This window comes from Aspergillus versicolor, assembly GCF_001890125.1.
Source record: "Aspergillus versicolor CBS 583.65 unplaced genomic scaffold ASPVEscaffold_7, whole genome shotgun sequence".
Lineage (NCBI taxonomy): Eukaryota > Fungi > Ascomycota > Eurotiomycetes > Eurotiales > Aspergillaceae > Aspergillus > Aspergillus versicolor.
The window spans coordinates 734,115-762,088 of NW_024467530.1; the positions used below are offsets into that span (position 1 = coordinate 734,115).

General features: G+C 52.4%; 12 protein-coding genes across 12 annotated transcripts; 5 read left to right on the plus strand and 7 right to left on the minus strand.

Annotated features, from left to right (window-relative positions):
• Positions 1-50: 50 nt before the first annotated feature.
• ASPVEDRAFT_43614 (Yip1 family protein) lies at positions 51-1,473 on the plus strand. The gene is made up of 4 exons (XM_040812860.1): positions 51-130; positions 190-244; positions 302-1,013; positions 1,071-1,473. Exons 1-4 carry the CDS (start codon positions 86-88, stop codon positions 1,168-1,170), a joined length of 912 nt encoding a protein of 303 aa, XP_040669911.1. The 5' UTR covers positions 51-85; the 3' UTR covers positions 1,171-1,473.
• ASPVEDRAFT_773918 (uncharacterized protein) lies at positions 1,437-2,339 on the plus strand. The gene is made up of 2 exons (XM_040816390.1): positions 1,437-1,632; positions 1,761-2,339. The coding sequence occupies exon 2, from the start codon at positions 1,773-1,775 to the stop codon at positions 2,205-2,207; it is 435 nt and encodes a 144-aa protein (XP_040669912.1). The 5' UTR covers positions 1,437-1,632; positions 1,761-1,772; the 3' UTR covers positions 2,208-2,339.
• A 424-nt stretch (positions 2,340-2,763) lies between these two features.
• ASPVEDRAFT_43617 (TFIIB-type zinc finger domain-containing protein) lies at positions 2,764-4,994 on the minus strand. Its single transcript, XM_040812861.1, has 8 exons — positions 4,742-4,994; positions 4,590-4,680; positions 4,421-4,530; positions 4,115-4,365; positions 3,954-4,059; positions 3,767-3,905; positions 3,329-3,715; positions 2,764-3,279 (listed from the first exon to the last, which is right to left on the minus strand). The coding sequence occupies exons 1-8, from the start codon at positions 4,844-4,846 to the stop codon at positions 2,831-2,833; spliced, it is 1,638 nt and encodes a 545-aa protein (XP_040669913.1). The 5' UTR covers positions 4,847-4,994; the 3' UTR covers positions 2,764-2,830.
• A 454-nt stretch (positions 4,995-5,448) lies between these two features.
• Positions 5,449-6,288, minus strand: ASPVEDRAFT_85558 (Eukaryotic translation initiation factor eIF-5A; the record flags this gene model as incomplete). Its single annotated transcript, XM_040817716.1, has 4 exons — positions 5,449-5,519; positions 5,582-5,714; positions 5,768-6,034; positions 6,277-6,288. The coding sequence occupies 4 exons, from the start codon at positions 6,286-6,288 to the stop codon at positions 5,449-5,451; spliced, it is 483 nt and encodes a 160-aa protein (XP_040669914.1).
• A 271-nt stretch (positions 6,289-6,559) lies between these two features.
• On the plus strand, positions 6,560-10,799 carry ASPVEDRAFT_172051 (uncharacterized protein). The gene is made up of 7 exons (XM_040808716.1): positions 6,560-7,610; positions 7,665-7,959; positions 8,008-8,792; positions 8,840-8,879; positions 9,263-9,411; positions 9,492-9,617; positions 9,715-10,799. Exons 1-7 carry the CDS (start codon positions 6,741-6,743, stop codon positions 10,720-10,722), a joined length of 3,273 nt encoding a protein of 1,090 aa, XP_040669915.1. The 5' UTR covers positions 6,560-6,740; the 3' UTR covers positions 10,723-10,799.
• A 522-nt stretch (positions 10,800-11,321) lies between these two features.
• On the plus strand, positions 11,322-12,029 carry ASPVEDRAFT_85561 (uncharacterized protein; the record flags this gene model as incomplete). Its single annotated transcript, XM_040817717.1, has 1 exon — positions 11,322-12,029. One exon carries the CDS (start codon positions 11,322-11,324, stop codon positions 12,027-12,029), a length of 708 nt encoding a protein of 235 aa, XP_040669916.1.
• Positions 12,030-12,145: 116 nt separating this feature from the next.
• ASPVEDRAFT_774070 (FTFMHR domain-containing protein) lies at positions 12,146-15,292 on the minus strand. Its single transcript, XM_040816392.1, has 7 exons — positions 15,068-15,292; positions 14,963-15,017; positions 13,787-14,909; positions 13,618-13,740; positions 13,521-13,571; positions 13,351-13,475; positions 12,146-13,304 (listed from the first exon to the last, which is right to left on the minus strand). Exons 1-7 carry the CDS (start codon positions 15,141-15,143, stop codon positions 12,263-12,265), a joined length of 2,595 nt encoding a protein of 864 aa, XP_040669917.1. The 5' UTR covers positions 15,144-15,292; the 3' UTR covers positions 12,146-12,262.
• Positions 15,293-15,890: 598 nt separating this feature from the next.
• Positions 15,891-17,580, minus strand: ASPVEDRAFT_135107 (uncharacterized protein; the record flags this gene model as incomplete). The annotated part of the gene is made up of 4 exons (XM_040807193.1): positions 15,891-16,135; positions 16,194-16,548; positions 16,595-17,232; positions 17,280-17,580. The coding sequence occupies 4 exons, from the start codon at positions 17,578-17,580 to the stop codon at positions 15,891-15,893; spliced, it is 1,539 nt and encodes a 512-aa protein (XP_040669918.1).
• A 187-nt stretch (positions 17,581-17,767) lies between these two features.
• On the minus strand, positions 17,768-19,363 carry ASPVEDRAFT_63626 (class-II fumarase/aspartase family protein). The gene is made up of 2 exons (XM_040815687.1): positions 19,216-19,363; positions 17,768-19,160 (listed from the first exon to the last, which is right to left on the minus strand). Exons 1-2 carry the CDS (start codon positions 19,351-19,353, stop codon positions 17,874-17,876), a joined length of 1,425 nt encoding a protein of 474 aa, XP_040669919.1. The 5' UTR covers positions 19,354-19,363; the 3' UTR covers positions 17,768-17,873.
• A 22-nt stretch (positions 19,364-19,385) lies between these two features.
• ASPVEDRAFT_172062 (thiolase family protein) lies at positions 19,386-21,039 on the minus strand. The gene is made up of 2 exons (XM_040808717.1): positions 20,014-21,039; positions 19,386-19,964 (listed from the first exon to the last, which is right to left on the minus strand). Exons 1-2 carry the CDS (start codon positions 20,775-20,777, stop codon positions 19,523-19,525), a joined length of 1,206 nt encoding a protein of 401 aa, XP_040669920.1. The 5' UTR covers positions 20,778-21,039; the 3' UTR covers positions 19,386-19,522.
• A 735-nt stretch (positions 21,040-21,774) lies between these two features.
• On the plus strand, positions 21,775-25,360 carry ASPVEDRAFT_63628 (uncharacterized protein). Its single transcript, XM_040815688.1, has 9 exons — positions 21,775-22,318; positions 22,366-22,752; positions 22,803-23,245; positions 23,293-23,516; positions 23,717-23,858; positions 23,909-23,940; positions 23,996-24,116; positions 24,182-24,716; positions 24,784-25,360. The coding sequence occupies exons 1-9, from the start codon at positions 21,856-21,858 to the stop codon at positions 25,284-25,286; spliced, it is 2,850 nt and encodes a 949-aa protein (XP_040669921.1). The 5' UTR covers positions 21,775-21,855; the 3' UTR covers positions 25,287-25,360.
• Positions 25,282-27,604, minus strand: ASPVEDRAFT_73717 (uncharacterized protein; the record flags this gene model as incomplete). Its single annotated transcript, XM_040816218.1, has 8 exons — positions 25,282-25,653; positions 25,713-26,029; positions 26,079-26,633; positions 26,685-27,027; positions 27,051-27,326; positions 27,375-27,437; positions 27,484-27,497; positions 27,539-27,604. The coding sequence occupies 8 exons, from the start codon at positions 27,602-27,604 to the stop codon at positions 25,332-25,334; spliced, it is 1,956 nt and encodes a 651-aa protein (XP_040669922.1). The 3' UTR covers positions 25,282-25,331.
• Positions 27,605-27,974: the final 370 nt, after the last annotated feature.

Genomic DNA, 27,974 nt, shown 5'->3' on the forward strand with positions numbered 1-27,974 from the left:
GTACGTAGTCCGCTGTGGCAGTTCCCGCATCACTTCTCCATATCCTAACAGCTGGCTTCTCGAGATTAGAGACAACTCGCCTACAATGTCAAACCAGGGCTATGATGTGGTAGTGGATGTCGACGCAGATGTACATTTTGGCACCTTTTCATCATTCTTTCCAGCGAAACAGCGCTAATAGCACAATAGGGTGACGACCTTGGACATACCGACCTTCAAGAAGATCTTGAATTTCACCCGTCAAGTAAGCTCCAAACCTAGTCAACATACTCTAGATCAAGCTAACGGAACCCATCTTTAGACTTCGAGAATGACCAACGCAATGCCAAATCCCACCCAGACAACGGCGCCTTCATAGGCACTGGCGGAGGAAGCTCCTCTCGCCGCAACAGATCCCCAGGAGGCACGCCGACCAAACACGCCTGGTGGTCCATCCACTACTACGAGCAATACTTTGATGTCGACACAAACGAAGTTCTCCGCCGCTGCGTCGCCTCCGTCTACCCTCGTAACAACTTTCTTGACGTTCTCGAAGGCAACGCGGACCTCTACGGCCCCTTCTGGATTGCGACAACTGTCATCGTCATACTTTTCCTAACAGGCACTATCTCGCAATGGCTCTCAAACAACGACAAAACCCACTTCAAGTACGACTTTACCTTGCTTTCTGGTGCCGCCGGTCTCGTTTACGGGTATACATTCGTCCTGCCCATCGCTCTCTGGGGTGCGCTGAAGTGGTTCGGGAGCTCGACCGCTGACCTTGTTGAGTGCTGGGCGCTTTATGGTTACTCGAATTTGATCTGGATTGCGGTCGCTCTTGTTAGTTGGAGTCCGTTGACGGCCTTGAACTGGGCGCTTGTCGGAGTCGGGTTTGGATGGACTGTCTTCTTCCTGCTAAGGAACTTGTATCCTGTGCTCAGCGCGACAGATGCGAAGGCTAGCCGGGCGCTGTTGGTGCTTGTTATCCTGCTGCACGCTGGGTTTGCAATTGCGATTAAGATCTTGTTCTTTGCGTGAGTTCCCCGATTTTATGGCCTATTACGTTCATGTGACTGATGTGAAATTTGTAGGCATGGAAGCCCCGTTTCCAAGAAGGGTGATGACAAGGACCATGATGATGACGATGGGGATGATCATGACGACCACGACGACAAGAGGCTCATGTTTTAAGTGTAAAATCGAGGTTTGTCGTTCAGGTTGTTTGGTCTGCTCAGTTGGTGTTGTTGACTCGCTCAGGCAGCATTTGGTCACGGAATTTATATTCGGTTGAAGTTGTCTCTTTAGTATTATCCTTTTTTTGACTATTTCGCCGTGTATACCTCACCTGTATTGTACGTTTTATCCTTACCTTATCTATCTACACGAAGACTAGGGTAGAAATCATGTCGAGGAGGAACTGAATTTTACAATTGTTTGATTGACTGCAACTGGTTCCGAGAGTAGCCATGTAAAATATATTGACTCCAGCTCTTCTGATGTTTCTTCAACATTCCAACGCCGCTTGTAAAAAAAGGAACCTTTTTCGCGTTGCAATTCGTCTCATCACACCCTTCCGCACCAGCAACGCAGAAAAACACGTAACATAAAACGAGTCGCCTATTTCAGCTTCTTCTTGGGGCGTAGCTGGTTGGAGTGACCGCACTTTCTCTTACGGCAGTTGGTGGCACGAGGAGGAAGACGAGCCTGTTCATAGAATCAGTACAAGGTTGTTGGGGTTGGAGACCATGTCGGCTGTTCATCGGGTAGAAAGACGTACGTAGCACTTGCGGCAGATGTTCTTCTCGCAGTTGTACTTGGAAGCGAGGGCCTTGAGGGAAGGCTCGATGATACCACCACGGAGACGGAGGACAAGGTGGAGAGTGGACTCCTATATCGTTGGAAAAAGAGTATCGTCAGTCGACCGTTCAATTCATTCCAGGCCAATTCCATCCGTAAAGATTCAAGAAAATCTCCCCCTCATTGTGACGGAGGCAATAACGATAATTTGCGCCATAATTGTTGACGCAAAGATACCTGCAACTGCCCCGCCCAACGCGTATCCCCAAAGCAATTCCTTCCGCGAATTCAAAATCGGTGTGAACAGTTGCCTCATACCTTCTGGATGTTGTAGTCGCTCAGAGTACGGCCATCCTCGAGCTGCTTGCCAGCGAAGATCAGGCGCTGCTGGTCAGGGGGAATACCCTCCTTGTCCTGGATCTTGGTCTTGACGTTGTCGATGGTGTCGCTCGACTCGACGTCGAGGGTAATGGTCTTACCCGTCAGGGTCTTGACGAAACTATTGTTCAAAAGAACAGTCAGCAGATGTTCCTATTCCGTTTTCATTGTCGGGTTTCTAATTTTGTCTGGCAGTCTTGTATCGAAATATCGGAGGACGATAGGCGAGGCAAGTGATGGGGAGACGAAATTCAAGTTCTGGAGGACCTACATCTGCACTGTAAAATCGCAGAAAAAAAGGCATGTTAGCTGGCTGTTCACGGAATAACAATATCACAGGTATATCGTAAGGTATAACGTACTGGCTGCGATTTTTCGTTGTTGCTGGCTGACAATCGCTGGAAGGGTCGGTCGGATGAGGCAATGTCAATTTGGAGAGTTTCTCGCTTAGCAAGCGGTGGACGGGGCACGGGGCTCGGTGATACCCTAAGCCCTAGCGATGTTCTAAGATTGGCGCTCTTATGGCCTGGGCGCCTGATTTGGCGTTCTCCACATTTCCCGCATTTAACCGGGAAGCCGCAGTAGATCCGGGCAGAGAGCACTATCATTCATGCTTTCGTTAACTGGGGGTATCTATTAATTTTGATTGTGGCCTAGATACGAATTTTCGAGACGGCTAATCGTTTTCCTCATCTAGCATACCCTGATCACTAAAACCCTCCATGTCTTCAACGTCACTGCCCCCTGCGAACTCCATCGGATGTTCAGCGGAATACTCCAGGCGTCTTTGATCCTCCAGCCATTTGTTGATCTGAACCTCTGCTTGAGAGACACACCTAACAAGCGTAGGTAAAGACATTCCTGTAACCTTGGCGGCAGTTTCGTAGAACACTCGTGCGGTATCCGGTAGCTCGGACTCTTGCCGATAACGAGCATACGAAGACCCATGCCGTGGCACAACCGCGTCAGGATCGCTCACAATGGCTCTTGATTTCAGGTAACGCGGAGCCATTCCTAACATTATCTCTATAGATTTCTCCTCGTCATCTTCGCCTGCCGGTTCAGCCTGTCGACTTTCCTTGGATGCTGAGCCTAGAGGGAATAAATGGGCCAAACGGCTCGTACCTATACCAGTTAGAAGACGTAGACATTACAAAAGACGGACAACTCATACTCTTGCTGTGATCAAGCCATGAGGTTTCGTACCAGTCCATGTATTCATCCAGCTGGTCAGGAGTCATGGTTAGCACATCCTCTTCGTTAACTAGGATTTCCTTTCCTTTGCCGATCCTCCCCGCCGATGCATCTCGACGATCAAAATGGTTCTGGACTTCTGCCCATGAGTCCCAATCTATCGCCTGCACAGTCGGCTCTTGCGCGGATTTTGGATGCCTCTGGATGTCGTCAAACGGGAATAGGAGTTTGGTGGCGATTACAACGAGAGTGACTAATTGGTGTTCTGGCTTATCAAGGGGTTTACGTCTGCCAACAACTGTGACTGGATACTCGAATGTGAAGCCCAAGAGTGTCTGTAGCTTTTTGGTAACAGGATATATGTCAACTAGTAAATGTCAGCACAGCGATTCGAGGGGTTGCACGAGGTATAACACACCGGGCAGTGCAAGCCTTTTGATAAGCCTGTATAGTAAGATCGGCGTATTTAGTGGTGGAAATTGCAGTTTGAATTGCCGTTGGTAAAGAAGCAACAGATCAAACACGGCAGTATGAAGATCCTCCGCTTTTAATAACCTCTACAGAAATTATCAGTCAAGGCCCGCAAAATGATGGGCGCACCATACCTGGGTGTCAAGAAGCGCAAGATACGCTGGTGGTAACTTATCCTTCATATCATTGGGAATTTGAAGTAACACCCTGTAATACGGAATTTCGTTGCGCATAGCCATCCTAAAATAACAATTAGACGGAGTTTGATAAATACATACATCCACAGATGACATACCGATGAAAGTCTGCAACGCTTACTGGGAGCCTCATTAAGAGTGCTCCAAGATAGCATAGAGCAATGGTATCAATCAGTCGGGGCCATTGCACGACTTTACTACCAGGTGTGAATGTCTCAGTCTCAGTGTCTTCACGAGCACTCGGCCGCTGGGAGCTGAAGAACTCCGGCTGGGAGTCTTCATCACCGAGATCAGCAATCTTTTTAGAGTAGGTCTCCAAGCGGAGCGCCCAAAGATCGCGAACGACGTGCTAAAGCCACGTATTTAGCTTTCCGTCCATTCGAATACGGGAGGGGGATTCATACCTCTAACTCTGGAGGAAACCCTTTGCCATGGACCAGGGCGTGGGACTGTTTCCAGAGAACTAGCTGGTAAATATGCAGATAGAGGCGATACGCCTGGCGACCGCGATATGCTGGTACTTGTTAGACGCTTCGTCTGCTGAGTTGATGATTGGGGTACGAGTGACCGTACTCTTCTCGCCTTTTTCAATGGCAGCCTTCTTTACATGGCTTATCTTGCCCTGTGTTCCGAAATTTTCGGGATCATCCACTACTTGTTGACCCTACGAAGTAGATGTCAGCTAACCGCGTTCCCGTGAAGGCTGGGGTTAAACTCGGCCATACCGCTTGTTGATGGCCCCTTCGACAGAACCAGAGGCCATTATCGAGGAAATAGCGAGTTTCACGGCATCCTTCCTGGCCGCAGCGCTCTCGAGTATCGTATTCCATTTAGGGGCTCTGCTTCATTCTCAGACATGTAGGGTACTGGCAGCAAAATTCATCATGTTCTCCCTCCGCATTTGGGAAAGCTTGGTGAAAGCAGCCTGAATTTTGTGGTCGCTCCCGTTATTCTCTGGGACTGAAGAGCCCCAACCAGAATGCGCTCTTTAGTAATCTACGCATAACACTCAAAACCCCTTTGGGCTATTTTATATACTACAGGTTTCTTGTCGCAATATCGTATAGTATATTTTTCTACCTAGAAAGCTGACTGAGCAGGCTTACCCAGGCACATCTTCGGTTAAAATACCTGGTTACGTCATATAATGATGATTTGATGGCTTCAAGAAGAGTATTTTTTATTCGTCAAACAATCGTAAGAGCATGGAACTCAAGGACTGTCCCGTGGAGAGGCATGCTTGACCTGCCCAATGCATGCTAAATCTGCTCGCAAAGCACACCCAAGACTACACTGATGGAGTAGAAATCAGTCATGCCATACTATGCCCAAAACGTAGCATCATCCTCCAGTTTAAGGGTAATACATTAACACGCCTCTTGAAACAAGTAAGGGCTGGCGCGGCAGTAGATAGACACTACACTATGGTTCTTTATTTGGCAGCAGGAGCCTCCTTGACTTCCATGCAGGCCTGCTCACCCATGGCGGTGAGGATAACAACGTCTACAGAAGTGTAAGTGTCCAAATTCTGGAGTCGGAGAAAAAAAAAGGTGGACGGGACTTACTGCAATCCTTGCCTTCTTCAGTGAACATTGTGTTGATTTTGTCACCAACATCGCCCTCAGGGACCTTGACATCGTCCTTGGTGCCGCCATTGTCATCCATCAGGGAAAGGAAACCGTCATCAGTGACGTCGAGCTAGTGGATGTTAAGGCTTGATCAGATGTTTAATGGTGCCAATCGATACTTACGAGCTGGTATTCGCGACGGGAGACGTTGGGGACATCCATGTTGTGGGTGGAAGGGCTGAGATCTTCGTACTTCTTCTGGGTGAAGATGTCGAGGGCGACAAGGTGGACCTTGGCGTGACCGTGCTTGCCAGTCTTGGAGGTGGACATATCGACGATCTTGCAGGGACGGCCCTTGATGACAACGTGACCGTTCTTGCGCAGAGCAGAGCACTGCATGGGGTAGGTGGTCGAAGCGCCAGCATCGGCGGATTCGAAGGTCTCTTGGTGCTGTACGGAAAACCGTTAGTCCTCTTGCTCGTCATATCGCTGATACTATCGCATATCAAATATTCCAACACGTCGCCGGACAACGAGGCCTGGAGCTTTCGATCCGATGCAAGTCATGGGATGAAGTGGGGTAGAGGCTGGTTCCTGTATCCCGGCACCTCGAGCCCAGTGACTGCTGCAGAGCGATGAACCAGGGTATAATTGAACGGAAAGGTGCAGGTAAATAGAAGAAGGGGTAGTACCTCGTCAGCCATGGTGATGGATGCAAAAGGAAATCACAAGAGAGACTCTTAAAAGGACAAAAAGAAAGAGAAGGTGGTTGTTTGGTTTGAAGAAGAGAGGAGAAGAGGAAAAAAATGAAGGGCAGCGTCGAAGGAGGGGAAATTCACGAAAAGAAATCGACAAATCGCCCGTCTTGTTGTGGCGGGGTCCAATCGCTAAACCCCATTGGGCTAGTGCGTCCCTAACCGGCTCCAGACTGTTTCTCCGACGGTCACATATCCAGATCGAGCCAGATTATCCGGCCTTGGGGACAACCTGGAGCTATACCGGGTGGCTTCTCTTCTACTATATACCCTCGTTTTTGCCAGTCTCAAGTCAGACGCTCATTAGCCCCGGATTAATCCTCCGACGCCCTTCTACTAACATGATATCTTCATAAACACACCTCCGCAGCTTCTCCGTGTAAGCTCCAGCTGCTCCCAACATGTGGCTCGACCGCATCGCCGGTCACTCGACACCGGATCGCGGTCCTTCTCCGATACCCCAGAGATCATCCTCAGCCTCTCACCTCTCGCCAAATCGTCCGAATAGTCGTCCTGGAATCAGTCGACCAGGGTCGTCGTTGTCCGCCCTGGTTACTCCTTCTCCGAGCGCCTCGACCACCTCTTTGCCAACAGTCGCACGTGTCCCCGAAGAGTCGACGCTAAAGCAGAATGCAACTACAAGCCCACGGCCATCAGATGTCGCTGATCCACTCGATGTGTTGAATGGAATCATCAAGAAGTACAATGAAGAGTCTCAGGCCGGGAGCTCCGGGCGGGAACTCAGCCCCGTGAAGCCGGCGCTGTTGGTGGAAGATATTGACTTCGAAGGCTTGAGCTTGGAGGACTTCATACATAAACCTGAGACGAAAACAGCGGTAAAAGGTGGCATCGGTCCACAGACAATCCAACAGTTCGAAAAAGAAAGGGACAAATTCCAGGAATTGCACTCCGCTATTTCCGGCTGCGACGATGTATCTAAGTCGGTGGAAATGTACTTGAACGACTTCCAGAATGAACTAGGTGCGGTTTCGGCAGAGATTGAGACACTCCAAACGCGGTCAGTTCAGTTGAACGCCATGCTGGGAAACAGAAGAAATGTCGAGCAATTACTTGGCCCCGCGGTAGAAGAGATCAGTATCTCTCCAGCCGCTGTACGGATGATTGCTGAGGGCGCTATTGACGAAAACTGGGTCAAGGCTTTGAACGAATTCGAGACCAGGACCGCCAGTATAGACGCCAAGACCGCCAGCTCTAGCTCTACCAAAGCGATTGACGACGTACGGCCTCTTTTGGAGGATGTGAAGAAGAAGGTCAGTTTATTTGAATACACCTTATATTATGCGCGTTCTAATTCATAGTCCTAGGCCGTGGAGAGAATCCGAGATTATTTGGTCTCCCAAGTCCGCGCTCTACGGTCTCCGAACATCAATGCTCAGATCATCCAGCAACAGCGCTTGGTCAAATTTAAAGATCTATACAGTTATGTGTCACGTGCTCATCCCACTCTGGCGGCGGAGATTACTCAGGCATACATCAATACTATGCGCTGGTACTATCTTTCGCACTTCACCCGCTATCTTCAGGCATTATCGAAGATCAAACTCTACCCTAGTGACCGGAACGAAGTCTTGGGAGGGGAACCTCACGCCCAAAAAGCTGGTTCGTATTTGCCATTCGAGTCAAGGTAGTGTGACTAACATGCTGCAGGTAACATAGTCCCCGGTAACCGGGGTGGCGCCGCGGCGCACGATCCCTTCTCCCTAGGAAGAAGGGTTGATATCCTACGGACCGGTAACCAGATGGCCATCTCTTCATACCTTGCGGAGGAGGACTCATCTTTCCACGGCATCGAAGTCCCCTTCCGCAACTTTAATCTCGCATTGCTGGACAATGTTTCAGCGGAATATTCCTTCATGACTGAGATGTTCTCGACCTTGTCCTTCCAACAGATATCTCGAAAGGCTTCGGAGGTATTTAGTTCGGTCTTTTCCCTGGGCCAGGGTTTGACTAAGCAGCTCATCGAAAACACCACCGATTCACTCGGTGTGCTGATGTGCGTAAGATTGAACCAACAAGAAGCATTCGAGCTTCAACGGCGGAAGGTGCCCATGGCAGACTCGTATATCAACGGAATCAATATGCAACTGTGGCCCCGATTCCAAGTAATCATGGACACCCATTGCGAGTCGCTAAAAAGGATTGGCGGGAACACCGGCCGCAGTGCGGTGTCTGCTTTGTCTCTTGCGGGCGGCGACGACCTTAACCAGTCATCCGCACCGCATTTCCTGACGCAGCGCTTTGGGCAGCTGCTTCATGGTATCCTCGTGCTCAGCAGCGAAGCGGGCGACGATGAGCCCGTAGCGAATAGTCTTTCTCGGTTGACCACCGAATTTGACGGACTCTTGACCAAACTCAGCCGGATTGGCGGAGATGCGAAGCGACGGGAGCGGTTCCTCTACAACAACTATTCATTGATCCTGACTATTATTAGCGTACGTAGATCCCTCATCACTGGCGTTACATATACTGACTGGAGCAGGACACGCAAGGCAAGCTAGCAACTGAACAGAAGCAGGTGAGTTTAACCCCTTGAATGACGAAATGGTCGTAGCTAATCGTGGCAGCACTTTGACGAAATGCTGAAGAACGTGGGGCGGCGCAGCTAGACGGGCGAGATACCTAGATATAGACACGCGACACAGATAACTTGGCTGACTGACCACCTGTATAATATTGAATGCTTAGTGATAGAATAGCTGAGCCGTAGATAATGTATATACCCTGCATATTATCGTCACTCGGCACCGAAATGCTCGTCGGTATCCGTCGTTACCTTCCTGTTCCTCTCAGTAGGCTCCGACCTGTGCGGCTCCACCTTCCCCAACTTTGAACTCCGAGAGCTCAACCACCGCCACTCTTCCACCATCTATATTAACCGAATGGTCCGCGGTGATATAATGAGAAGGACACCGTAATTCACTACCCAATATCCGGCATCAAAGATATCTTTCAATGGCCACCCGCGCAGGGTTCTCCGTCCGCGCGAGTTTTCGTCTCCCCCGCCGCCAGTTTTCCACCACCCGCGCGTCCTCCGCAGATGTCACCCACGCAGTACGGGCCCCATCCCCCATTCTTGTCCACCTCACGATCAGCGCCAACTCATAGCTGACCAGCTTACCGTTGAATAATAGGTCATCGGCGGTGGTGTTGTCGGCCTCGCAGTCGCACGCCAATTAGCCTCGCGCCCGAACACATCCACGATCCTCCTCGAGCGGCATGATGCCCCGGGGACCGAGACGAGTAGCCGGAACTCGGAGGTAGCTTTCAATCCTATAACCGAACATACCCATTGCAAGAGGGGTGATACGGGCATAGTGGGCTGACTCACTGACCGACTCTGGCGGTCCCGAATAGGTAATTCATGCCGGCTTGTACTACGGCGCATCCTCTCGAAAGAGCGAGCTCTGCATCCGCGGCAAGAACCTCCTCTACGATCTCTGTTCAAAGAATGGGATACCCCACCGGAACACGAAGAAATGGGTCGTCGCACAGAACGAAGAACAGTGGGATGCTACGCTGAAGGTCCATGAGCTTGCGAAACAACTTGGTGTGCCGACTCGTTTGCTTTCGCAGTCTGAAGCGGCGAGCCGTGAGCCGGAGGTTCGCGGGCGCGCAGGGATACTGGAGAGCGGCTCGACGGGGATAGTGGATAGTCATTCGCTGATGACATATTTACAAGGGGACTTGGAGGACAAAGGTGGGGACTGTGCGTTCCTTACCCAGGTGATTGGGATAGAAGCTCTAGATGGTGGGAAAGGCGGGTATAAGATTACAGCACGGTCTGGAGGAGGTGGTGAAGAGGAGACTACTACGTCCATAGTCGCAGAGACGTTGATAAACAGCGCGGGGAACTATGCTTGCAATATTAACAACATGCTTCTCCCCGTTGAACGGCACCGGACGCCACTCTATGCAAAGGGGACATACTTCTCCTACGGCGCTTCCTTCCCAACGGGGCCCCCCTCCGTCCTTGTTTACCCCGCGACAATGCCAGGCCAAGGTGGTCTAGGAACTCATCTCACCCTCGACATGGGCGGCCAGGTACGCTTCGGCCCAGATGTGGAGTGGGTTGATAGTCCGAATGATCTCAAGCCGAGCGCCGATCGACTGCAACTCGCGATCCCGGAAATCCAGGCTTACTTGCCGAATGTTGACCCCGAAGCGATCCACTTGGATTACTGTGGGATTCGACCGAAGCTGTCCAAAGCGGGAGCAGTGAACACGGGGGCAGGGTTCCAGGACTTCATTATCCAGGAGGAGGAAGGATTCCCCGGGTTTGTGAATTTGCTAGGCATTGAGAGCCCGGGGTTGACGAGTTGCTTGAGCATTGCTGAGGTTGTGGACGGGATTCTCTATAAATGATTTCTGCATTGTATGCGACGCATGACTTATGCATTTTATTTGACAGCACACTAGAATATATAACACATTGATACCACACTGTTATTCTTGGTAGAAGCTTAGCATAAGCTTGAAGTCATGTCCGATTGTGCCCTAAGTATACGCGTATCACCGTTGCCACAATTGACGTCAAGACATCGACCACCGGATTGAAGCCCATCAACGGACCCAATATCAGAAAGGAGATCCAATCCAGTCACTCTATTTATCCCAGTGGCTCCATATTCTAGACCGACATCCATTGTGCGCTCGTCGGAACCAGCGAAGTGGCATTCTAGAACGTTTGCCACAACAAGAGTCGAGACAGGAGCAGCATCCGAATCCACATACATGAGCGAAAGACAATTAGATTAAACGACGCTCGAGTTCGACAATATATACAATACGCAAATTACCCTTCTGACGGTTTCATATCCTGTGTTCTCGTTTCCTCGCCTCGACTGCATACGTCTGAACACCCTCTCCATAACCGCTCAGATACAGCACTCAACTCAGCGCAATCAATATAGCCCAACATACTCGAATCGACAAATCGACAAACCAACATAATACAATAAACCATGACCTCAACACACGCAAGAACCATAGCCCACCCACCAAGCTCCCTCCCCCCTCTCCCCACCGCAACAAAATCCAAATCCAAATCCAAATCCAACCACAGACGCAACAAAAGCAGCACCAGCAGCACCAACTCCACCACCAGCAATGCCAGCAACAACGGTAACAGCAGCAGCAGATGCTGGGACTGGATCCTCGTGCCCGGAAACATGCACTACGCCAAAAACCGCTCTTCGTTCCGCACATACCGCCGCGCGCCGGGGAAAATCAACAAGAACCGCGTGTTAGGCGTGGGGACGGTGGAGCTGAAAGTGCGGCGAGCGCCGGACGACGACCGCCCGAATACGCTGGTGCTTGAGGATGTGCTGCATTTGCCGAATGCGGTGTGTAATGGGCTTTGTGTGGGGAGGTATCGCGAGCGGAATCCCGGGGATGATATGGAGGTTGCGGGTGGGGAGGGGTGTCGGTGTCAGGTTTGGAGGGAGGGGGATGGTCATAGTAGTCATGAAGAGGAGGATGGACATGGACATGGGGAGGCGCTGTGGTATGGGGAGGAGTATCATGGGTGCTCGAGGGTGGTGCTTTGGGGGGATCCGCAGGGGAGTTCGGGGCTTGAGGATGCGGATGCGGTGGAGTTGCCTGGGGTTGATGCTTCGGCGGAGGAGTTGGATACGTTGCATACGCGAGTGATGGATCGGAGCCTGGTTTAGAGTAGAGTAAGGGGGAGCGAGCTCATGTAGTGTATCAAGTTTTGATTGGTATCTCATAAAAAATATTTAGTCGTACACTGATGGCCGTGAGGAGTCATTATAAGGAGACGTATGTTGCTGGTCCAGCCAGCGAGACACATGGTATTCCTTGATTAAATCGGACCGAAGTGTTTTAGTAAGGTATCCTGTACGATGTCCAGCGCTGCTATTCAGACCGGTGACAGACAGGCATCTTACTCAACTTCCATGAGAACATCGCTCATGATGTGAAGTACGTAGGAGAACTTGCGTACGCTCCACTTCCCTGCATCCTTCAACAAGCCCGCGTAGTCCAGGAGAATCCGCCGTGCAGACTGATATCCTCCCTGGAAAGGTACGCCGCGGAAATAGATCGTACCCCCGTTGCGGATGAAGTTCACAGCTGGGTCATCCGAGGGAGTAAAAGACTGGCTCCCACGGGGCTCCATGAAGCTGGTGAAGCCCTCTGTGCCAACCCGCTCCCAATCGATATCATCGAGTAGTTCGATTGACGTTCCACCGACTTGGACCTCACTCGGACTCGGCACCATGAAAATGTACAGGCCAAGGACGAGCGCGGCGGAGAATAGGGAGAAGACAGAGTGGAACATGGTGTGATCGGACGCTTTCCGGTTGGTCATGGCTTTATATATGTGAGCCGCGTGAAGACAGGCTCTTCTGGCAGCAGGAGTCTGCGACCACGCTGCAATATCGTCTAGTGCTTTCCGGGCAGGCCCTGCCCCTGCACGCCCGGCAGCCAGGTCAAAGATTTGAGTATCAGCTGTTAATGTCATGCATATATTGTGCCACATGATCGCGGCATTAGGGTTGAGACATTCAAGGACCTCTCCGTATTTATTTGCGATCTGCAGTTGAAGCGACGGCAAACATCGAGCACGCCCGTCCATGGCGTAGGTGTGGCAGGGCGCAAATGGGTAGCTTGCTCTGTTCGACAAAAGGCGGTGGTATGCCTCTGATAAACGGAGCTGGACCATCGCCAATACGCCGTGAATGCAGAAATCGTCCACGGGGCTATCTAACCCGGGCACGGTAACATTCTCCGACGGTGCCATAACGGTTGGCATCAGAAGGCGCTTGCCGCTGCGGACAAGCTGCATCCATCGCATTGAACCATTTGCCCGGAAGAGGCCTTCATTGCAGGGCAGAATGAGTTGGATCGAATCGGGAACGATAATAGGGCTAGTTGACAAGAAAGAGGAATACCACGAGTCCAACAATAGAAGCCCAGTAATTAACCTAACAAGTCAGCATTTAATCAGACAAGTCTACTAAAAAAACGTACCGTTTGACCGATTCAATTTTGCTCCAAACCTTCCACCTGATGTCAATATCGGGAACCGTTTCAAAGAGAGTTATATCGAGGATTTGGCCTTCCGTCGCCGAAAATAGTCCATGTCGTTGCGCAATCTATCCTGTCAGCGACGCAAAGACTGGCCAGAGAATTATACGTACCGACATGAGGTTGACATACAGCATCTGCGACTTTTCGAGATGCTCCTTTTCCTGTTCCAATTAGCATATATTATCCAACTAGACCAAATAAGCTTACCCCAGTCATAGCGGCCAGGTTTAGAAAAAGAAAGGCTGCTGCAAAAGTGTTCATGGTGCCCATAGTATTCTCAACGCCAACAGAGCATTTAGCCAGGTCTGCAGTTATTTTATCCAGAACAAACTGCCCATTGTCAGCGACTGCCAATTAATAAAAGAAACGGACATACGGAGAAGTTCTTCGAAACAAACGTTGTTGTCCCCTTTGTACCCAGCATAATCATCCCAATAAGACACATGACATATAAAACCGGAAGACGGGTATTCTTTGCAGAAAACGTCGGAACATGGACGAACGGAACAAGAGGGTGGAAATTGCGAAAGTACAAGTCAAGCGCCATATCCAGGATCTCTGCCGGAGGGAAGGTGGGCCGCCCCCCAAATGCTGAATTGGACGTGGGCGACACCGCGTTATTTGGCGATTGTAACTGACTGCCGGCAGGCCTGATATGGCCGAACGCCGCTTGCAGCTGCTGGCGGCATTCCTCATCCAAGCCGTATCGCGACCCGGGAAGAAGCCCAGACGGACTACTGAACGAGTGAGAAGAATGCATAGAGAAGATATTGTCAACGTCGCTACAGGCCACGTCCCGCCATAGGCTGTTCATGAGACGCCCCGTGGTGTTCGACGGAGCCAGCCAGTACCGCTGGACTCTTGCAAACCGCTCATTCGGAATATCGCTGGTAGTCTTGCCGCTGAGATCGTCCGGTTGAGGCCTGGCTTGCTGCTCCGGGGTAATGGCAACGTTGTCTCCTATTAAACTGAAATTGGCGTCGCCTATCATATCAAGCGACCCGTGATGCGAACCGGTATCTCCGCGCGGCTCCAGCCAGAACTGCAGCATGTCGTTCGGCACGGCGTCGAACATCGGCGTTCGGTATGTCTGTTGGTCTGTCGCGGCATGGGCCATGGCCGTGGGCGCTGGTTGTGCGGCCATCTCATTCCAACCAAAGTACGCCGGCTGGTCTTCAACCATCATGGAGCCGACATCCGCCTCGGTCCGGCCATGGTGTGCGGAGATATCAGCGAGGAAATCCAACGACGACGGCGGAATGTTCGAAGGGCCAGAAAGGGATATATCACGCGGCGCGACAGGGAGGTTATGCGGCGATTGCGTATCGGCAGCAGCATCCATGGGAAGGAAGCGGGAAGGGTCAAGGGAAGCGGGCGTCTGCTGGGAATTGGCGGAGGACTGGGCGATTGATGGAGCGCGCGGCTGGCTCTGTGTTGCAGTGCCGTTGGCTGCTGTGCCATTTGTATTGTGGCCTTTTGCATGGCGGCTCAGGACATCGCTATAAATATTAGAAATGGATCTTGCGCAGCTTGTTCAAGTGGAGGTACCCACCTGCGGGAAAATCGCTTGTGGCAGACGCTACACTCGTAAGGTTTTTCTTTGGTGTCTGAAGATATTTATTAGCGATGCGCGATCCAGTAGGGTCGCCGAACTCACGCGACCGTTCATGGCGCTTGAAGTGCTCCGTCTTCTTGAAGCGACGGTCACAGATATTGCACTTTCGGATGACCATGATGGACTCGCGAGAGGGCGAGGAATGGCTAAGAAGTGATTGGGCCTAGGGCGATGGATGCATATCGCGGCGCGAGTAACTGGGGCACATCTGACGACAGTACAAGCTGGAGGGCAGATATCGGCAGCTGCAGACTGGAGCAACGGTGAGGCCGAAAGCGAAAAGAGCAGAGAAGTTGAAGGCTGAAAGTTGAAGTTGAGCTGATGAGGGGAAAGCGCAGTACCGTACGGAACCGGCACCGCACGGGGAACGTCAGCCAAAGCGCAGGGCTTGGCTGGTGATCCCGGTATCGCGCCGTATGCCCGGGGAGGAACAAAAAAACCGGGGTAGTCACGCGCTGGGCCAATCACAGCCGCTCAATTATGGCCCTGGATCGACTCGCAGCACATCCATGGCTTGGTCATCATTACGAGGCCTCATTAAATTGGTTAAATTGGAGTCCCAAAAGTTGGTCAGATCCACGTGATCACAATCTGCGGATTACACTCCGCCGGTGTACACCGGTGGAGTAGTCGGCAGTTCTTGTCTGCCAACTCCCGACACCAGCTCGTACCAGGGTACGTCTTCACTTGAAGTGACTCTTGCTGGCGGAGCCAATACTGATGTGAATGCCGAGTCTAGGCATAGCGCTATATATAGTTAGGAGTAACAACAATTAAGGGTTATTAGCCGTAATGAGAAGCATTCCAATTCCAACAGTGAAACAACATTATGTATATATAGTAATGATCTTGCCATTGATATACATCACTTCACCAACTCAGCCAACCGTGTATCATCATAGAACACCTCCAACCGCTCCTTTCTCTCCTGCTTATCCTTCTTCACCTGCTCCAATATCTCCTGAATATGAGGATAAGACGAAAACTTATCCGGCAGCGCATCCCAGACCCTCGGATCGGTGCCCTGGTCTTTAAACACACCGCAGCCAGAGCGCGCATACTCGGTGAAGAGGAACGACCGGCTGCTCTCGACCATAATAGTCATTTGATCTAACTTATTAGCCGACAATTCTTATAGGAAAAGAAAGAAAGGGGGAAGGAAACGTACTCTCCAAAATCCTCCTCGGCTCATTAACCTGCTCTCTACTCTCCCAAACATATTCGGGACTGAAATTCCCATGCGGCGTATGACTGATCTCGACACTCCCACCCCCCGGTAAGAAGTCGTCAGATCGGCCAAGGCCATTCCCGTACAGAGAGGCCAGAAACTCCGTCGCCGAGTTGCGGTGGAAGTAAGGCAGGCGGAAGGTATTCGAGGCAACGTCCCAGCGGGGGCCGAACCAGAGGAAGTCGGCGAGAGGGGTGACGGGGTCGCGAGAAGGAGCCGTCAGGACGCAGTTCACGGATGGGTCGGTGTGGTCGATGGAGGTTGCGTTTTGGGAGGAGAATTTGGTCAGGTCGTACTAAACACTGTTAACGAGAGAAGTAGGCGGAGGTAGGGCTAGGTACCTTGTAGGGAACGACATTGCCATGCCATGCAACAAGGTCAAACGGACTGTGATCCTGCTCAAGAGCATTATACAGCCCATTCGCCTTATTAACCACGGTCCAATCCTCATGCAAATTCTCATCAATGTGCGCAACAGGGTGCAAGAAATCCCTCGGATTCGCCAGTCCGTGGCCACCAAGCGGACCCAAGTCAGGGAGCTCCCATCGAGACCCCCATACCTCAGTAATGTACCCTCTCGCAACAGAATGGCCAGGGCCCAAACGCACAGCAAAGCGGATTCCGCGCGGGATAACACAGATCTCGCCGGGCTGGACGAATAACATCCCCAGCTCGGTTTGGATATCCAAGTTACCCAGCTGCGCTACTATAAGGAAGTCTCCGTCCGTATTGCAGAAGGCTCGGTGGTCCATATCGGCATTGACCATGAAGACATATAACGCAATGCCCTCACGTAGATTTGGGTCACCACTCCCGCCGATGGTGTGCAATCCATCGACGAAATCAATCTTCTCGCTTTCTTTGGGCAGAGGGAAGGGAGACCACTCGCCCTGTTCTGCCAGCGTAGCAACTCGCGGGTTAAGCGTTAAGAAGCAGTTCTCGATGTCTGCCTTGTGCTGGATATTGGTATTGTATCCATCTACTCATATTGTTAACTAAAGCAAAGTCAAGCAGGTTATAACATACTATGAGCAGCAGCCGGTCTAACGCGGTACATATAAGTACTGAAGTTCGAATGCCGGGGCGCCGTAAACGCCGAATATGTGATGCCCTCCGTGTATAGACCAAATCTCGGGGCTTGAGGATTGTTCTGACCAGCAGGCAGCGTGCCTGGGATCACCTCGGACTGGTGTCTGTTGCCGAAGCCGGCCATGTACTCGTACGGGTCGTTGTCGCGGGTTGGCTTGCGGGTCATGGTGTCGGTGTAGTGGAAGACCTTTTGCAGATCCTTGATAGGGGTGCGTTCTTTGATTGGAGGGGCGGCCATTTTGATGTGATGTGAGATGTGAGTAGTTGAGCAGTACGGAGTATACCGTCGAGGATGTAAATATAAGGAGTGCCTGGGTGACTTCTATGTGGAGCAGCTTGGCCCACATGTTTGGTTTGGCTGAAGTTAAGCGGGAGCAGTTCATGGAACCAGAGCTCCACGTGGATTGATTCCGATATCACGGAGGCTCATTTGGATGGTGTTTGCGGGGCGATGTGGAGAGCAGCCTATGAGGCTATACAAAGCTATACAGCTGGACATAGTTACATACATCCTAACTACCAATACTATAGTTAATCAACAGCCAGAACATCGTCCACCATTCTTCCAGACGCTCCCAAGTAGTTCACCGGATCACACAGCTCTCTCACCCTCTCCACACTCATCTTCTCCGTCACCTCTGTCTTCTTCAGCAGCTCCTCCTCCAAGCTCACTCCGTTCTCAATACTCTCCCGACAAGCCTCATACACAATATCATGCGCTCTCTGCCTGCCCACAAACGGCGCAAGACCCATCATAACCGCCTCGGCCACAATCAACCCCCTCGTAGAATGTAGATTTTTCAGCATAGCCTCCGAGTGCACACACAACCCCCCCAGCGCAAACTTGGTCTGCTCCAGGGCCCCAACAGCAAGCACAAAGCTCTCCGGCACCGCAACCCACTCCAGATGCCACGGCCCACTGGCTCTCTCAAAGTCCGCAACCATCCCATCCAGCACCAGGCCCGCATTCGAGCGCAGCACCTTGGACGCCGCCAAAATCACCTCCGACGAAATCGGATTCCGCTTCTGCGGCATCGTACTCGACGCACCCCGGTGCGGCACAAACGGCTCAGACACCTCGCCCAGCTCATTCGACGACATGATAATCACATCCAGCGCAAGCTTCCCCATGGAACCACCCAACAGCGCAAGATAGTTCGTCACCTCCGCAACCCCATCCCTCGCTACATGCCACGTAATAGGCGGATCAACAAGACCCAGCTCCTCCGCCAACGCCTTACGCACGCGGATCCCATCATCCCCATCCCCCAACGACGCAAGAGAACCCGCCGCACCCCCAAACTGCACCAACAGCGCCCTCTCCTTCAACTGCGCCAGCCTTGCCTGGTGTCTCTGAAACCCAGATAGCCACACGGCACATTTATACCCAAACGTCACAGGGAGCGCATGCTGGAGATGCGTCCTCCCAGCCATAGGCGTATCACGGTACCGCACCGACAACCCACGCAGAATTCCAATGATATCATTTACTAGCCCCTCCACAATCTCCAGCCCGGCCTTCATCTGCAATACACTGGCGAGATCCATGATATCCTGCGTCGTGGCGCCCCAGTGCACGTACTTGCCTGCGTCGGCGCCGCACATGGCCGACAGCTGCCGCACGAGAGGCAGGATCGGGTACCCGACTATCTCTGTCTCGTGGCGCAGGCGCTCCATATCCAGAGACGAAGAGTCGAGCACTTTGCTAGTGACGAGGGAGCCGATGTGTGGTGGGATGACGGCGCATTTGGACTGGGCGCGGGCGAGCGCGGCTTCGGCTTCGATGCATCGTGATATGTATGCTTCGTCGTCGAAGACCTGGCTTGTTAGTTTTTTTTTTATTTATTTTTTTATATATATTTGGGGGGTTTACTTTGCGGATTTGGTCTGTGCCGAAGAGCGTGCGGAAGATGCTGGAGTCGATGGCGCTGACGGAGCCGATGCTGCGTCTGGGGATGCGTGCGATGCGCAGTGGGCGCGAGGCACGAGAGAGCTGCGCGAAGAGGGACATTGTGATTGAGGAGATGGAAAGAGAGGTAGAGTACTGAATACTGAATACTGAGTTCAAATATGCAATCCGGGGCCCCACGAGGGTTCATCTGTGGGGCTAATTCGACTAAATATGCAGTTACTATACTAAATCTATGAGATATGTGCTTATTATACGAGTTATACTACAGTTACTCCCGAATAAACAGCGAGGCCACGCCCATCCCCGTACTCGCGCACATGCTCACAATGCCAACCTCCTTGTCCTGTCTCTTCAGCTCTGCCAGCAGTGTTGCCGTCTGGCGTCCTCCTGTAGCCCCGATAGGATGCCCTAGTGCAATTGCACCGCCGTTCGGGTTGACCTTGGCCATGTCGATTCCAAGCTCCCTGATGCAGTAGATGGACTGGCTGGCAAATGCCTCGTTCAGCTCGAAGATATCCACATCGCTCTGCGAGACTCCGCTGTGCTTGTAGAGGTTGCGGATGGCATCAATCGGCCCAACGCCCATCTCGTCTGGGGCACAGCCTGCAACTTGAGTCCCTGCAAATCGAGCAACCGGCTTGATCCCATGCGCCTCAGCCCACGCCCGACTGGCCAGGATAGTCGCAGATGCCCCGTCGGATATTTGCGATCTACCAGTGTTAACAAACTTCCGATAGATATAGATGGATGGATACTCACGAATTCCCAGCCGTAGAGGATCCCCCCTCCAGAACAGGCTGCAGCTTCGCCAGTTTCTGTAGCGTAACCCCAGCCCTAACTCCATCATCCCTATCCACAATCTCAAACGTCTCCTTGCCCGTCTCAGCATCCATCCTCCTCGCACTAACAGGCACAATCTCCTCGCTGAATCTCCCCTGTGCCTGCGCCGCAGCAGCCTTCCTCTGACTCTCCACCGCAAACTCATCCTGCTCCCCCCTCCCAACCCCATACCGCTCCGCAACATTCTCACTCGTCCTCAACATCGGCACCAGACAATCCAACGCATCCTTCACCCCAGACTCAAGCACAAGCGGCGACACATCCCTCGGAATCCCGCGACTCGGGTTATAATTCCTACTCATACTCTCCGCACCCCCGGCAAGACCAACCCCAATCTGTCCAACGGCAATCGCATGCGCCACATGCGTAATCGCCTGCAGACTACTACTGCACTGACGATTCACGGTATGGAAAGTCGTAGAATTGGGGAAGCCCGCTGCATTGAGCGCGGTGCGGCCTGTCTTTGCGAAGCCCAGCTCCGCGAGAACATTGCCGATGAGCACGTCGTTGACTGCGGAGAAGGGGATGCCGGAGCGTTGGATGGCGGATTGTAGGGCTGGGATGAGCAGTTCTTCTGGGTAGCTGTCTTTGAAGCCGCCTTTGAAGGCGCGGGTGATGGGGGTGCGGACGGAGGAGAGGATGACGATGTCGTGGGGGGTTTTTGTGAGCGCGTTGCGGAACATTTTGGCTTGAGATATTATTTGGAAAGAAAGAGAAAGGTGTTGGCAGGTATGTTGTGTTGAGTATGTTTGAAGCGTGCGGAGATGTCTGTACGGTGTAGTGTGGGGTCGCCCCACCACTACCAACTCATATTATCATATACAACTTCTGTATATCCGAGTTTCCGGGATGATAGTGACTCCTGAGTCAACCCCACATGCACAGCTCCCAGTCCAGACAGCTCAGATGAACGGTGAGCTGCAGGCGGTGGGGTGACCACTTAGTTTGTTATTTTATGGTGGATTGCATGGACTATGAACCCCAAACTAGACAGGGTATACATAACATGGTTTAGAATCCTAACTCATCTTCGATAGATTCACATCCTAATACCAAGCCCAATCACCTTATCCGGGTAGTAGGGAAATTCCGGTTTAAGCACGTATTGCTAAGCAGAGAGCCCTCCGGTTAGGGTTGCACATACATCAATCCAACTTAAGGCTGCTGCTATTTTCGAGATGAGAAACTGAGATGCTCTGATGCTGATAATAGGGTCGCATTAATTGTTATTATTCGGTAGTATGTTGAATTTATGGTTCAATGATAATAAACCAGGTTACCGAACAATGCTTCGGCTATATCGGGTTGTACCACGTTTACCAGGATGGACCTGTGGTTATTCAGTCCATTTACAGTTTTGATTTTTGAGCGTACTGCTCATGGTTTAACAATCTGTGACAATGGCTGTTGTCTCAGTTTCTCGTTGACCGCTGAAACTCACCAGGTAGTCTGCAGTGAGGTGCCTCAGGCAGAGTCGGAAGAGCGCACATCCGATCTGCCAGCCGCGATGGGGCGAGGAAGGAGTCTCGACCAATAGAAGGGCTTCAAACTATGGTAGTTCCTGGTTAGTCAGCGCAGGTGCCGAGGGCGAGCCCGACGTCGGATGGCGGCAAAGAGCAGGCCGGATAATCACTTTGTCGGACTCTCCCCAGCGCATCCTGCAGCCCCACGCTGTAGCCGGTCAAGCATGGAGCTCTTTTATTATTTCCAGATGCCTCCGCTCCCTCTTCTCTCTTCAATTCCCCAGAATTGCCCTCCATCATGGCTCGACCCGTCCCTGCGGTCGTCCGCCCGTTCGCCGTCTGGCGGCGGCAGTTCTCCGCCTCGTGCTCTCGACCTGCTGTCGACAAGCGCTGCTCCACCGCTGCTGAAGCTATCACGGACATGAAGGGCTCCTCCACAGTCCTTGTGGGAGGGTTCGGTTTCTCCGGTGTCCCCAACACCCTGATCAACGCTGTTCGTGATCGCCCCGAGATCAAGGACCTGACCGTTGTCTCCAACAATGCCGGTATGCCTGGTGCTGGTCTTGGCCAGCTGCTCGAGTCGAAGCAGATCAGTAAGATGATCGCTTCGTTTATTGGCGAGAACAAGGTCTTTGAGAAGATGTATCTCTCTGGCGACCTCTCTCTGGAACTGACCCCCCAGGGCACCATTGCTGAAAAGTGCGCTGCTGGTGCTGCTGGTGTCCCTGCTTTCTACACCCCTGCTGCTTATGGAACTATCGGTAGGTTATCTCTCTACATGAACTAGGAATCAAGTCTAATTCTGTAGTACAAACTGGTGAACTCCCCGTGCGCTACAACACGGACGGAACGGTCGCGGAATACTCCAAGCCCAAGGAAACCCGCGAGTTCAACGGCAAGGCTTATATCATGGAAGAATCGATTTTCGGTGACTACGCTCTGATCAAGGCCGACAAGGCCGACAAGCTCGGCAACTGTCAATTCCGCAAGGCCCAGAACAACTTCAACGAGGCCATGGGCAAGAACGCCAAGTACACCATCGTCGAAGCCGACCAGATCGTCGAGGTCGGTGAGCTCCGCCCCGAGGAAATCCACCTGCAGGCCATCTACGTCAACAAGGTTATCCAGAGCCAGGAAAAGAAGCAGATTGAGAAGCTCACCTTCGCCAAGGATCCTAGTGAGATGCTCCAGGCTGGTAAGTTGTCGAGATTTGATGCTTGCTTTGGGAAATGCTAATGCTTCCAGGCTCTGGCGAGGCCACTGCCCGTCGTGAGCGGATCGTCAAGCGTGCTGCTAAGGAATTCCAGGACGGCATGTACGTCAACCTCGGTATCGGAATGCCTCTTATCGCTCCCTCGTACCTCCCCGAAGGCGTCGAAGTCTTCCTGCAGGCTGAGAACGGCATCCTTGGTCTGGGCGGCTACCCCCGCCCCGGCGAGGAGGACCCCGACCTCATCAACCCCGGAAAGGAGACCGTCACTCTGAGCAAGGGTGCTTCTCTGTTTGGATCCCACGAGAGTTTCGGCATGATCCGCGCTGGCCGCATCGACATGACCATGCTTGGTGCTCTGCAAGTCAGCCAGTACGGAGACCTTGCCAACTTCATGCTTCCCGGTAAGGTCAAGGGTGTTGGCGGTGCCATGGACTTGGTCGCCAACCCCGAGAAGACCAAGGTTATTGTCACTATGGTATGTGCCTTATCTGTGCTATTCTAAAGCCCTACTAACAAGCGCAGGAACACACCGACAAGAAGGGCAACGCCAAGATTCTGTCCCAGTGCTCATTCCCTTTGACTGGCCCCCGATGCGTGTCCAAGATCATCACCGACCTGGCCGTCTTCGAGGTCAGCACCACCGACGGCCTCACCCTCGTCGAGCACGCCGAGGGCGTAACCGTCGACGAGATCCGCAGCAAGACAGAAGCCCCGTTCAAGGTTGCGGCTGACCTGAAGCCGATGCTGTAAATCTGTATATATGATACCTAGTTTGACAAAATTTCAATTCCCTTGTTCAACTTCTCCGCACGTATACAATAAAATGTAGAAAAAACATGTGGGGTCGAACCCACCGGTGGGGCAGCACCAAAAGTCTCCAAAATACAGCTCCAACCTATTTTCTGAATAGCATCAACTATCAACACCGGGCAGTCGACATGCTCAGCCGCCTCTCCCTCCCATTCAAGCCCAATGGCATCACCATCCGCGCCCTGACCACAGCCAGCAACACCAACACCAAGAACAAGAACAAGAAACTCCCCCTCGCGGGTCTAAAAGTGCTCGATCTCAGTCGCGTCCTAGCAGGGGTATATACTCTCGCATCTCATAAGATTGGACATAACTAACAAACAAACAGCCATACTGTACCCAAATACTAGGCGATTTGGGGTAGGCATTAACTGCACTAGACCAAAAAAAGGGGTATAATGCTAACTGCTCCCAGCGCAGATATAATCAAAATCGAACACCCCGTTCGCGGCGACGACACACGCGCCTGGGGGCCTCCCTACGCACCCTATATCGACGGCCGAGAAGGAAACGGCGAGAGCGCATACTACCTCTCTGTACGCAGCCCAAGTCTCAAGTCTCAAAACCAAGTGGTAATTACGACTAAAACTAGCATCCCCAGGTAAACCGCAACAAACGCAGTCTCGCGCTGTCATTCGCAACGCCCTCGGGCCAATCCATCCTGCACAAACTGGCCAAAGAAGCAGATATCCTAGTGGAGAATTACCTCCCGCATAATCTGAAGAAATACGCGCTGGACTATGAGACATTATCCAAGATAAACCCGTCGCTGATATACACCTCCATCACGGGGTACGGCCAAACAGGGCCATACAGTAACAGACCCGGATTCGACGTGATGGTCGAAGCGGAGTTTGGGCTTGCGCATCTGACAGGGAGTAGGGATGGTCCACCGGTGAAGGTTGGTGTTGCAGTTACGGATTTGACGACGGGGTTGTATGCCGTGCAGAGTATTCTTGCGGCGCTATGGGCGCGGAGTCAGAGTGTTGAGCCTGGGGATGGGACTGGGGGCAAGGGCGAAGGGCAGCATCTGGATGTCTGTCTGAGTGACTGCCAGGTTGCGACGCTGGCGAATATGGGCGAGGGCGTGTTGGTTTCGGGGGAGAAGGATACGGGGAGGTGGGGGACTGCGCATCGTACATTCCCTACCCTATCTTAACCTGAGAAAGAAAGAGGAGAGATTGCTAACTGATATGTTATTAGCATCCGTCGTCCCCTACCAATCCTTCGCAACAAAAGACGGCGACATCTTCGTCGGCGGCGCAAACGACCGCCTCTTCGGTATTCTGTGTGCGCGACTGCAGAAACCAGAATGGGCCAGTGACCCGCGCTTCCTCACAAACACAGACCGAGTCACGAACCGCACGGCGCTGGAATCGCTGATCGAGGCGGAAACGAGCAAGTCTACGACATCGGAATGGACGGAGCGCTTCGAGGGGAGCGGGCTGCCCTTTGCTGTTGTTAACGATGTCAAGCAGACTATGGAGCATGAGCATGTCCGCGCGAGAGGGATGGTGCAGACGATTGCGCATCCGGCTTGTGGGCCGCTTAAGGTGATTAGTCCGCCGGTGAAGTATTCGAGGGCAGAGCCGAGTGTGAGGCGTCCGCCGCCGTTGCTGGGGGAGCATACGGATGAGATTTTGGGGGAGATTGGGTTTAGTCCGGGGGAGATTCAGGAGTTGAGGGGGGAGAAGGTTGTTTCTTGATAGATGTACTGGATGAATAGACTATATACTAAAGTATCTAAACAACTAATTCTTAGTATAAAACTGCGTCATATCAACCCTCAATTTATCATACCCCAACGCAATCTCCCTACTCAGATCCTTATCCGTTTCCGCCTGTATACAGACCTTGAAGAACGGATCATTCTCGTGCGCCGTGTCCGCGTCCTGATGCAAGCGCGCAAAATTCTCCCGCGACATCGGGTCAATAATCTCCACCCAGATCTGTCTGCGGATCTCCGCATACTTGTCAAGGATGCTGGAGTCCGTCAGTCCTTTGTGGATCCCGATTAGCGCGTCGTAGAGACTGCCCACGTCCGCGATTCCACCTGTTAGGCCGAGACCGCCGCTGCAGCAAATTATCAGTTATGGGATTTTTGTTTAGGGGGTATCTAGGGACCAACGCACAAAGGGTTACACAGATGCGCCGCATCAGCCGCGAGGACGACCCTCCCAACACGGAACGAGGGTGCACAGCGCTGCTGTAGTTTATACGGGGAGATATTGGTGAGTTTGTACTCTCCCGGCTTCGGGTGTCCCGGGAGAATGTCTTCGTAGCGCTTTGGTTGGCGGGCGATGTATTCCTCGCGGCTGAGGTTGGGGATTTCCTTGTATGTGACCCGGTACAGCCCGTCATTTGTGATTCGGGCCGCCATGTAGAGATTGTCCGGGTGGATGATGAAGTTTGAGTCTGAGGGGAGGGTCTTTGAGAAGTCGTAGTAGACCTGGTAATCGTTAATACTGTGTTGCAGATCGGGATGAGTATGGGAGTACATTTGTGGCGATGATTTGCGCGTTGAGAGTTTCACCTGGGTATTCGGACCCGAAGAGCTCGCGGCGAACGGTACTGCTTGCGCCGTCGCAGCCGATGATATAGTCTGCCTGCATGCGCTGCTGGCCTGCTGGAGTCTCAACGTCTACCCAGGCCTGGTCTGCATCCTGTCCGACTTTCAGGACGCGATGAGACCATTTGAGATGTGCCGTGGGTTGGCGCTCGATGTGCTCGACAAGCAGCTGGCCAAGGAGGTCGAGCGGCAGCACCACCATGCGGTGCGGGTAGTCTGCAGGAAGATGCTCGGTGGTGGTCCCCGCCACGAACGTGGTGTCGGGCTTGCGCCAGGCCATGTTTTTGAAGGTGAAGCCGCGGGCTTTCACATCGTCCAGAACACCTGCGCGGTCGAGCTCGTAGGCAGCCGGGGAGGCATAGTGTGCTGCGCGCGGTTGGTCGTTGACCTTTGTGTCGGCGTCGAGGAGATCGACTTCCACGCCTTGTTTGGCGAGGAGGAGGCCGAGAATGAGACCGGACGGGCCTGCGCCGACGATGATGATCTATTGCGTATTAGTCTAGTCCGCCATTTCTTGTGCGGGCAGAAGACTGACCTTTTTGAAAGCCATTACTTTGTTTGATAGTTGACTCCTGTCACATCGGCGCTGCATATGAATAGCTGCGCCGTGGGGCAATCCGTCCCTTAAGCCATCGGCTGAGTTGGCTAACCTGGTCGGCTTGCGGGGCTGCGGAGGCTGGGGGATCCCCAGAACCCGGGAGTACCCCTTAAACAGCCCGATTCTTGACGTCGAGGGGAGATGGCGAATAAGAATTACCACAGAAACCGCTGCTGGAAGTTCGCCGAGGGAGCTCCACTCCACGCACTCACGCTCGGTTGCGGTTCCGGGCTCTCCTGCACCTGCAGCCTCTGCGACTGTTCCTGCATCACAGGTGCATCTACAGCAGCGGGAGTAGCGCACGTCGGCTGGTCAAGATTACCCGTGGAAGTAGAATTAGAAGCATGCTCTGGAGCTGATCGCTGGCAGTCCTCCTGCCACGACCGGATCTCCTGCACAGATCGTAGCGGGAATAAGCCCCAGTACTCATTGCCCCGTTTCCCCGACCGGAGCTGCGCCGTGGGATGTGGGATGCCTGCAAGCTGGGAGTCGGAAACCTGCTCCAAAAGCCCTAAGAGGACATTCTCTGTTTCATGGAGGCGGCGCTCGAGGGCCTCGATGTAGCCTTTTGCGGGTCCTCTGTTGCGATTAGCATTTGAGACTTGCTCGGAGTCAAATCATAAATACCGCTTCAGCTGCTCGGGCCAGTCGCAGTTTCTCCCGTGGTCATGACATTGTATGCACTTTGGCCTTTATTCTCATTAGAGTTGTGTGGTTGCAGTGTTGTGATGCTTACCTGTTTCCACTACACTGCAGGATTAGCCTGGCTCTGCTGGGGGGGAGACGCTTACCTTTTGTTTGCGCAGGCGACAAGAGTTGCACGCGGTTGTAATGCGCGATTGAGATCGGACAGGCATCTTGAGGAATAAATACAATTAATGCAGGGTGTGATGTGAGCTGGGGATGACAAGTTGGTGTCGCGTGGGGACAGAAAATATGGCATCCATTCACGTGACTTACACACATTATCAGTTTTACTCTATCCTTTTTACAATATTATCTCTATTATAAAGGATTTCTCATTATATACTAAGTCTTTTGAGTGGAAAGAAAGAGGGGGAAAAACGGCTGCTGGACTGCATGCCATGATATAGTACGAGAACAAGGCCTCGTCTTCATCCGTTCCATGCTCTTCTCTATACAAAGTGGTATCCATTTTATATGTGGCTACCACGTCGATAGTAGGTCAACTCAATGCATCCATATACCGTAAGTCCTAGGGTGCGG

Bases quoted from the DNA above. Each gene is read 5' to 3' on its own strand.
- ASPVEDRAFT_172062 (XM_040808717.1), bottom strand. From the start codon at position 20,777: ATGTTCCGCAACGCGCTCACAAAAACCCCCCACGACATCGTCATCCTC. The intron at 19,965-20,013 runs GTGAGTATCCAT...TAACACTGGTAG, and splicing joins TCCTCTACGGCTGGGAATTC to ATCGCAAATATCCGACGGGG.
- ASPVEDRAFT_172051 (XM_040808716.1), top strand. From the start codon at position 6,741: ATGTGGCTCGACCGCATCGCCGGTCACTCGACACCGGATCGCGGTCCT. The intron at 7,611-7,664 runs GTCAGTTTATTT...TCATAGTCCTAG, and splicing joins TGGAGGATGTGAAGAAGAAG to GCCGTGGAGAGAATCCGAGA. The intron at 8,880-9,262 runs GTTTAACCCCTT...TGATATAATGAG, and splicing joins AACTGAACAGAAGCAGGTGA to AAGGACACCGTAATTCACTA.
- ASPVEDRAFT_63626 (XM_040815687.1), bottom strand. From the start codon at position 19,353: ATGTCCCTCTTCGCGCAGCTCTCTCGTGCCTCGCGCCCACTGCGCATC. The intron at 19,161-19,215 runs GTAAACCCCCCA...CTAACAAGCCAG, and splicing joins GCACAGACCAAATCCGCAAA to GTCTTCGACGACGAAGCATA.
- ASPVEDRAFT_43614 (XM_040812860.1), top strand. From the start codon at position 86: ATGTCAAACCAGGGCTATGATGTGGTAGTGGATGTCGACGCAGAT. The intron at 131-189 runs GTACATTTTGGC...ATAGCACAATAG, and splicing joins TAGTGGATGTCGACGCAGAT to GGTGACGACCTTGGACATAC. The intron at 1,014-1,070 runs GTGAGTTCCCCG...TGAAATTTGTAG, and splicing joins ATTAAGATCTTGTTCTTTGC to GCATGGAAGCCCCGTTTCCA.
- ASPVEDRAFT_63628 (XM_040815688.1), top strand. From the start codon at position 21,856: ATGGCTCGACCCGTCCCTGCGGTCGTCCGCCCGTTCGCCGTCTGGCGG. The intron at 23,246-23,292 runs GTATGTGCCTTA...TAACAAGCGCAG, and splicing joins CCAAGGTTATTGTCACTATG to GAACACACCGACAAGAAGGG. The intron at 23,941-23,995 runs GTAGGCATTAAC...AACTGCTCCCAG, and splicing joins CAAATACTAGGCGATTTGGG to CGCAGATATAATCAAAATCG.
- ASPVEDRAFT_773918 (XM_040816390.1), top strand. From the start codon at position 1,773: ATGTTCTTCTCGCAGTTGTACTTGGAAGCGAGGGCCTTGAGGGAAGGC.
- ASPVEDRAFT_774070 (XM_040816392.1), bottom strand. From the start codon at position 15,143: ATGGTCATCCGAAAGTGCAATATCTGTGACCGTCGCTTCAAGAAGACG. The intron at 14,910-14,962 runs GTGGGTACCTCC...TAATATTTATAG, and splicing joins CACAAGCGATTTTCCCGCAG to CGATGTCCTGAGCCGCCATG. The intron at 13,572-13,617 runs GTAAGCTTATTT...TAATTGGAACAG, and splicing joins ACCTGGCCGCTATGACTGGG to GAAAAGGAGCATCTCGAAAA.
- ASPVEDRAFT_43617 (XM_040812861.1), bottom strand. From the start codon at position 4,846: ATGGAATACGATACTCGAGAGCGCTGCGGCCAGGAAGGATGCCGTGAA. The intron at 4,531-4,589 runs GTACGGTCACTC...AACAAGTACCAG, and splicing joins CATTGAAAAAGGCGAGAAGA to CATATCGCGGTCGCCAGGCG. The intron at 3,280-3,328 runs GTATGAGTTGTC...TAACTGGTATAG, and splicing joins ATGGCTTGATCACAGCAAGA to GTACGAGCCGTTTGGCCCAT.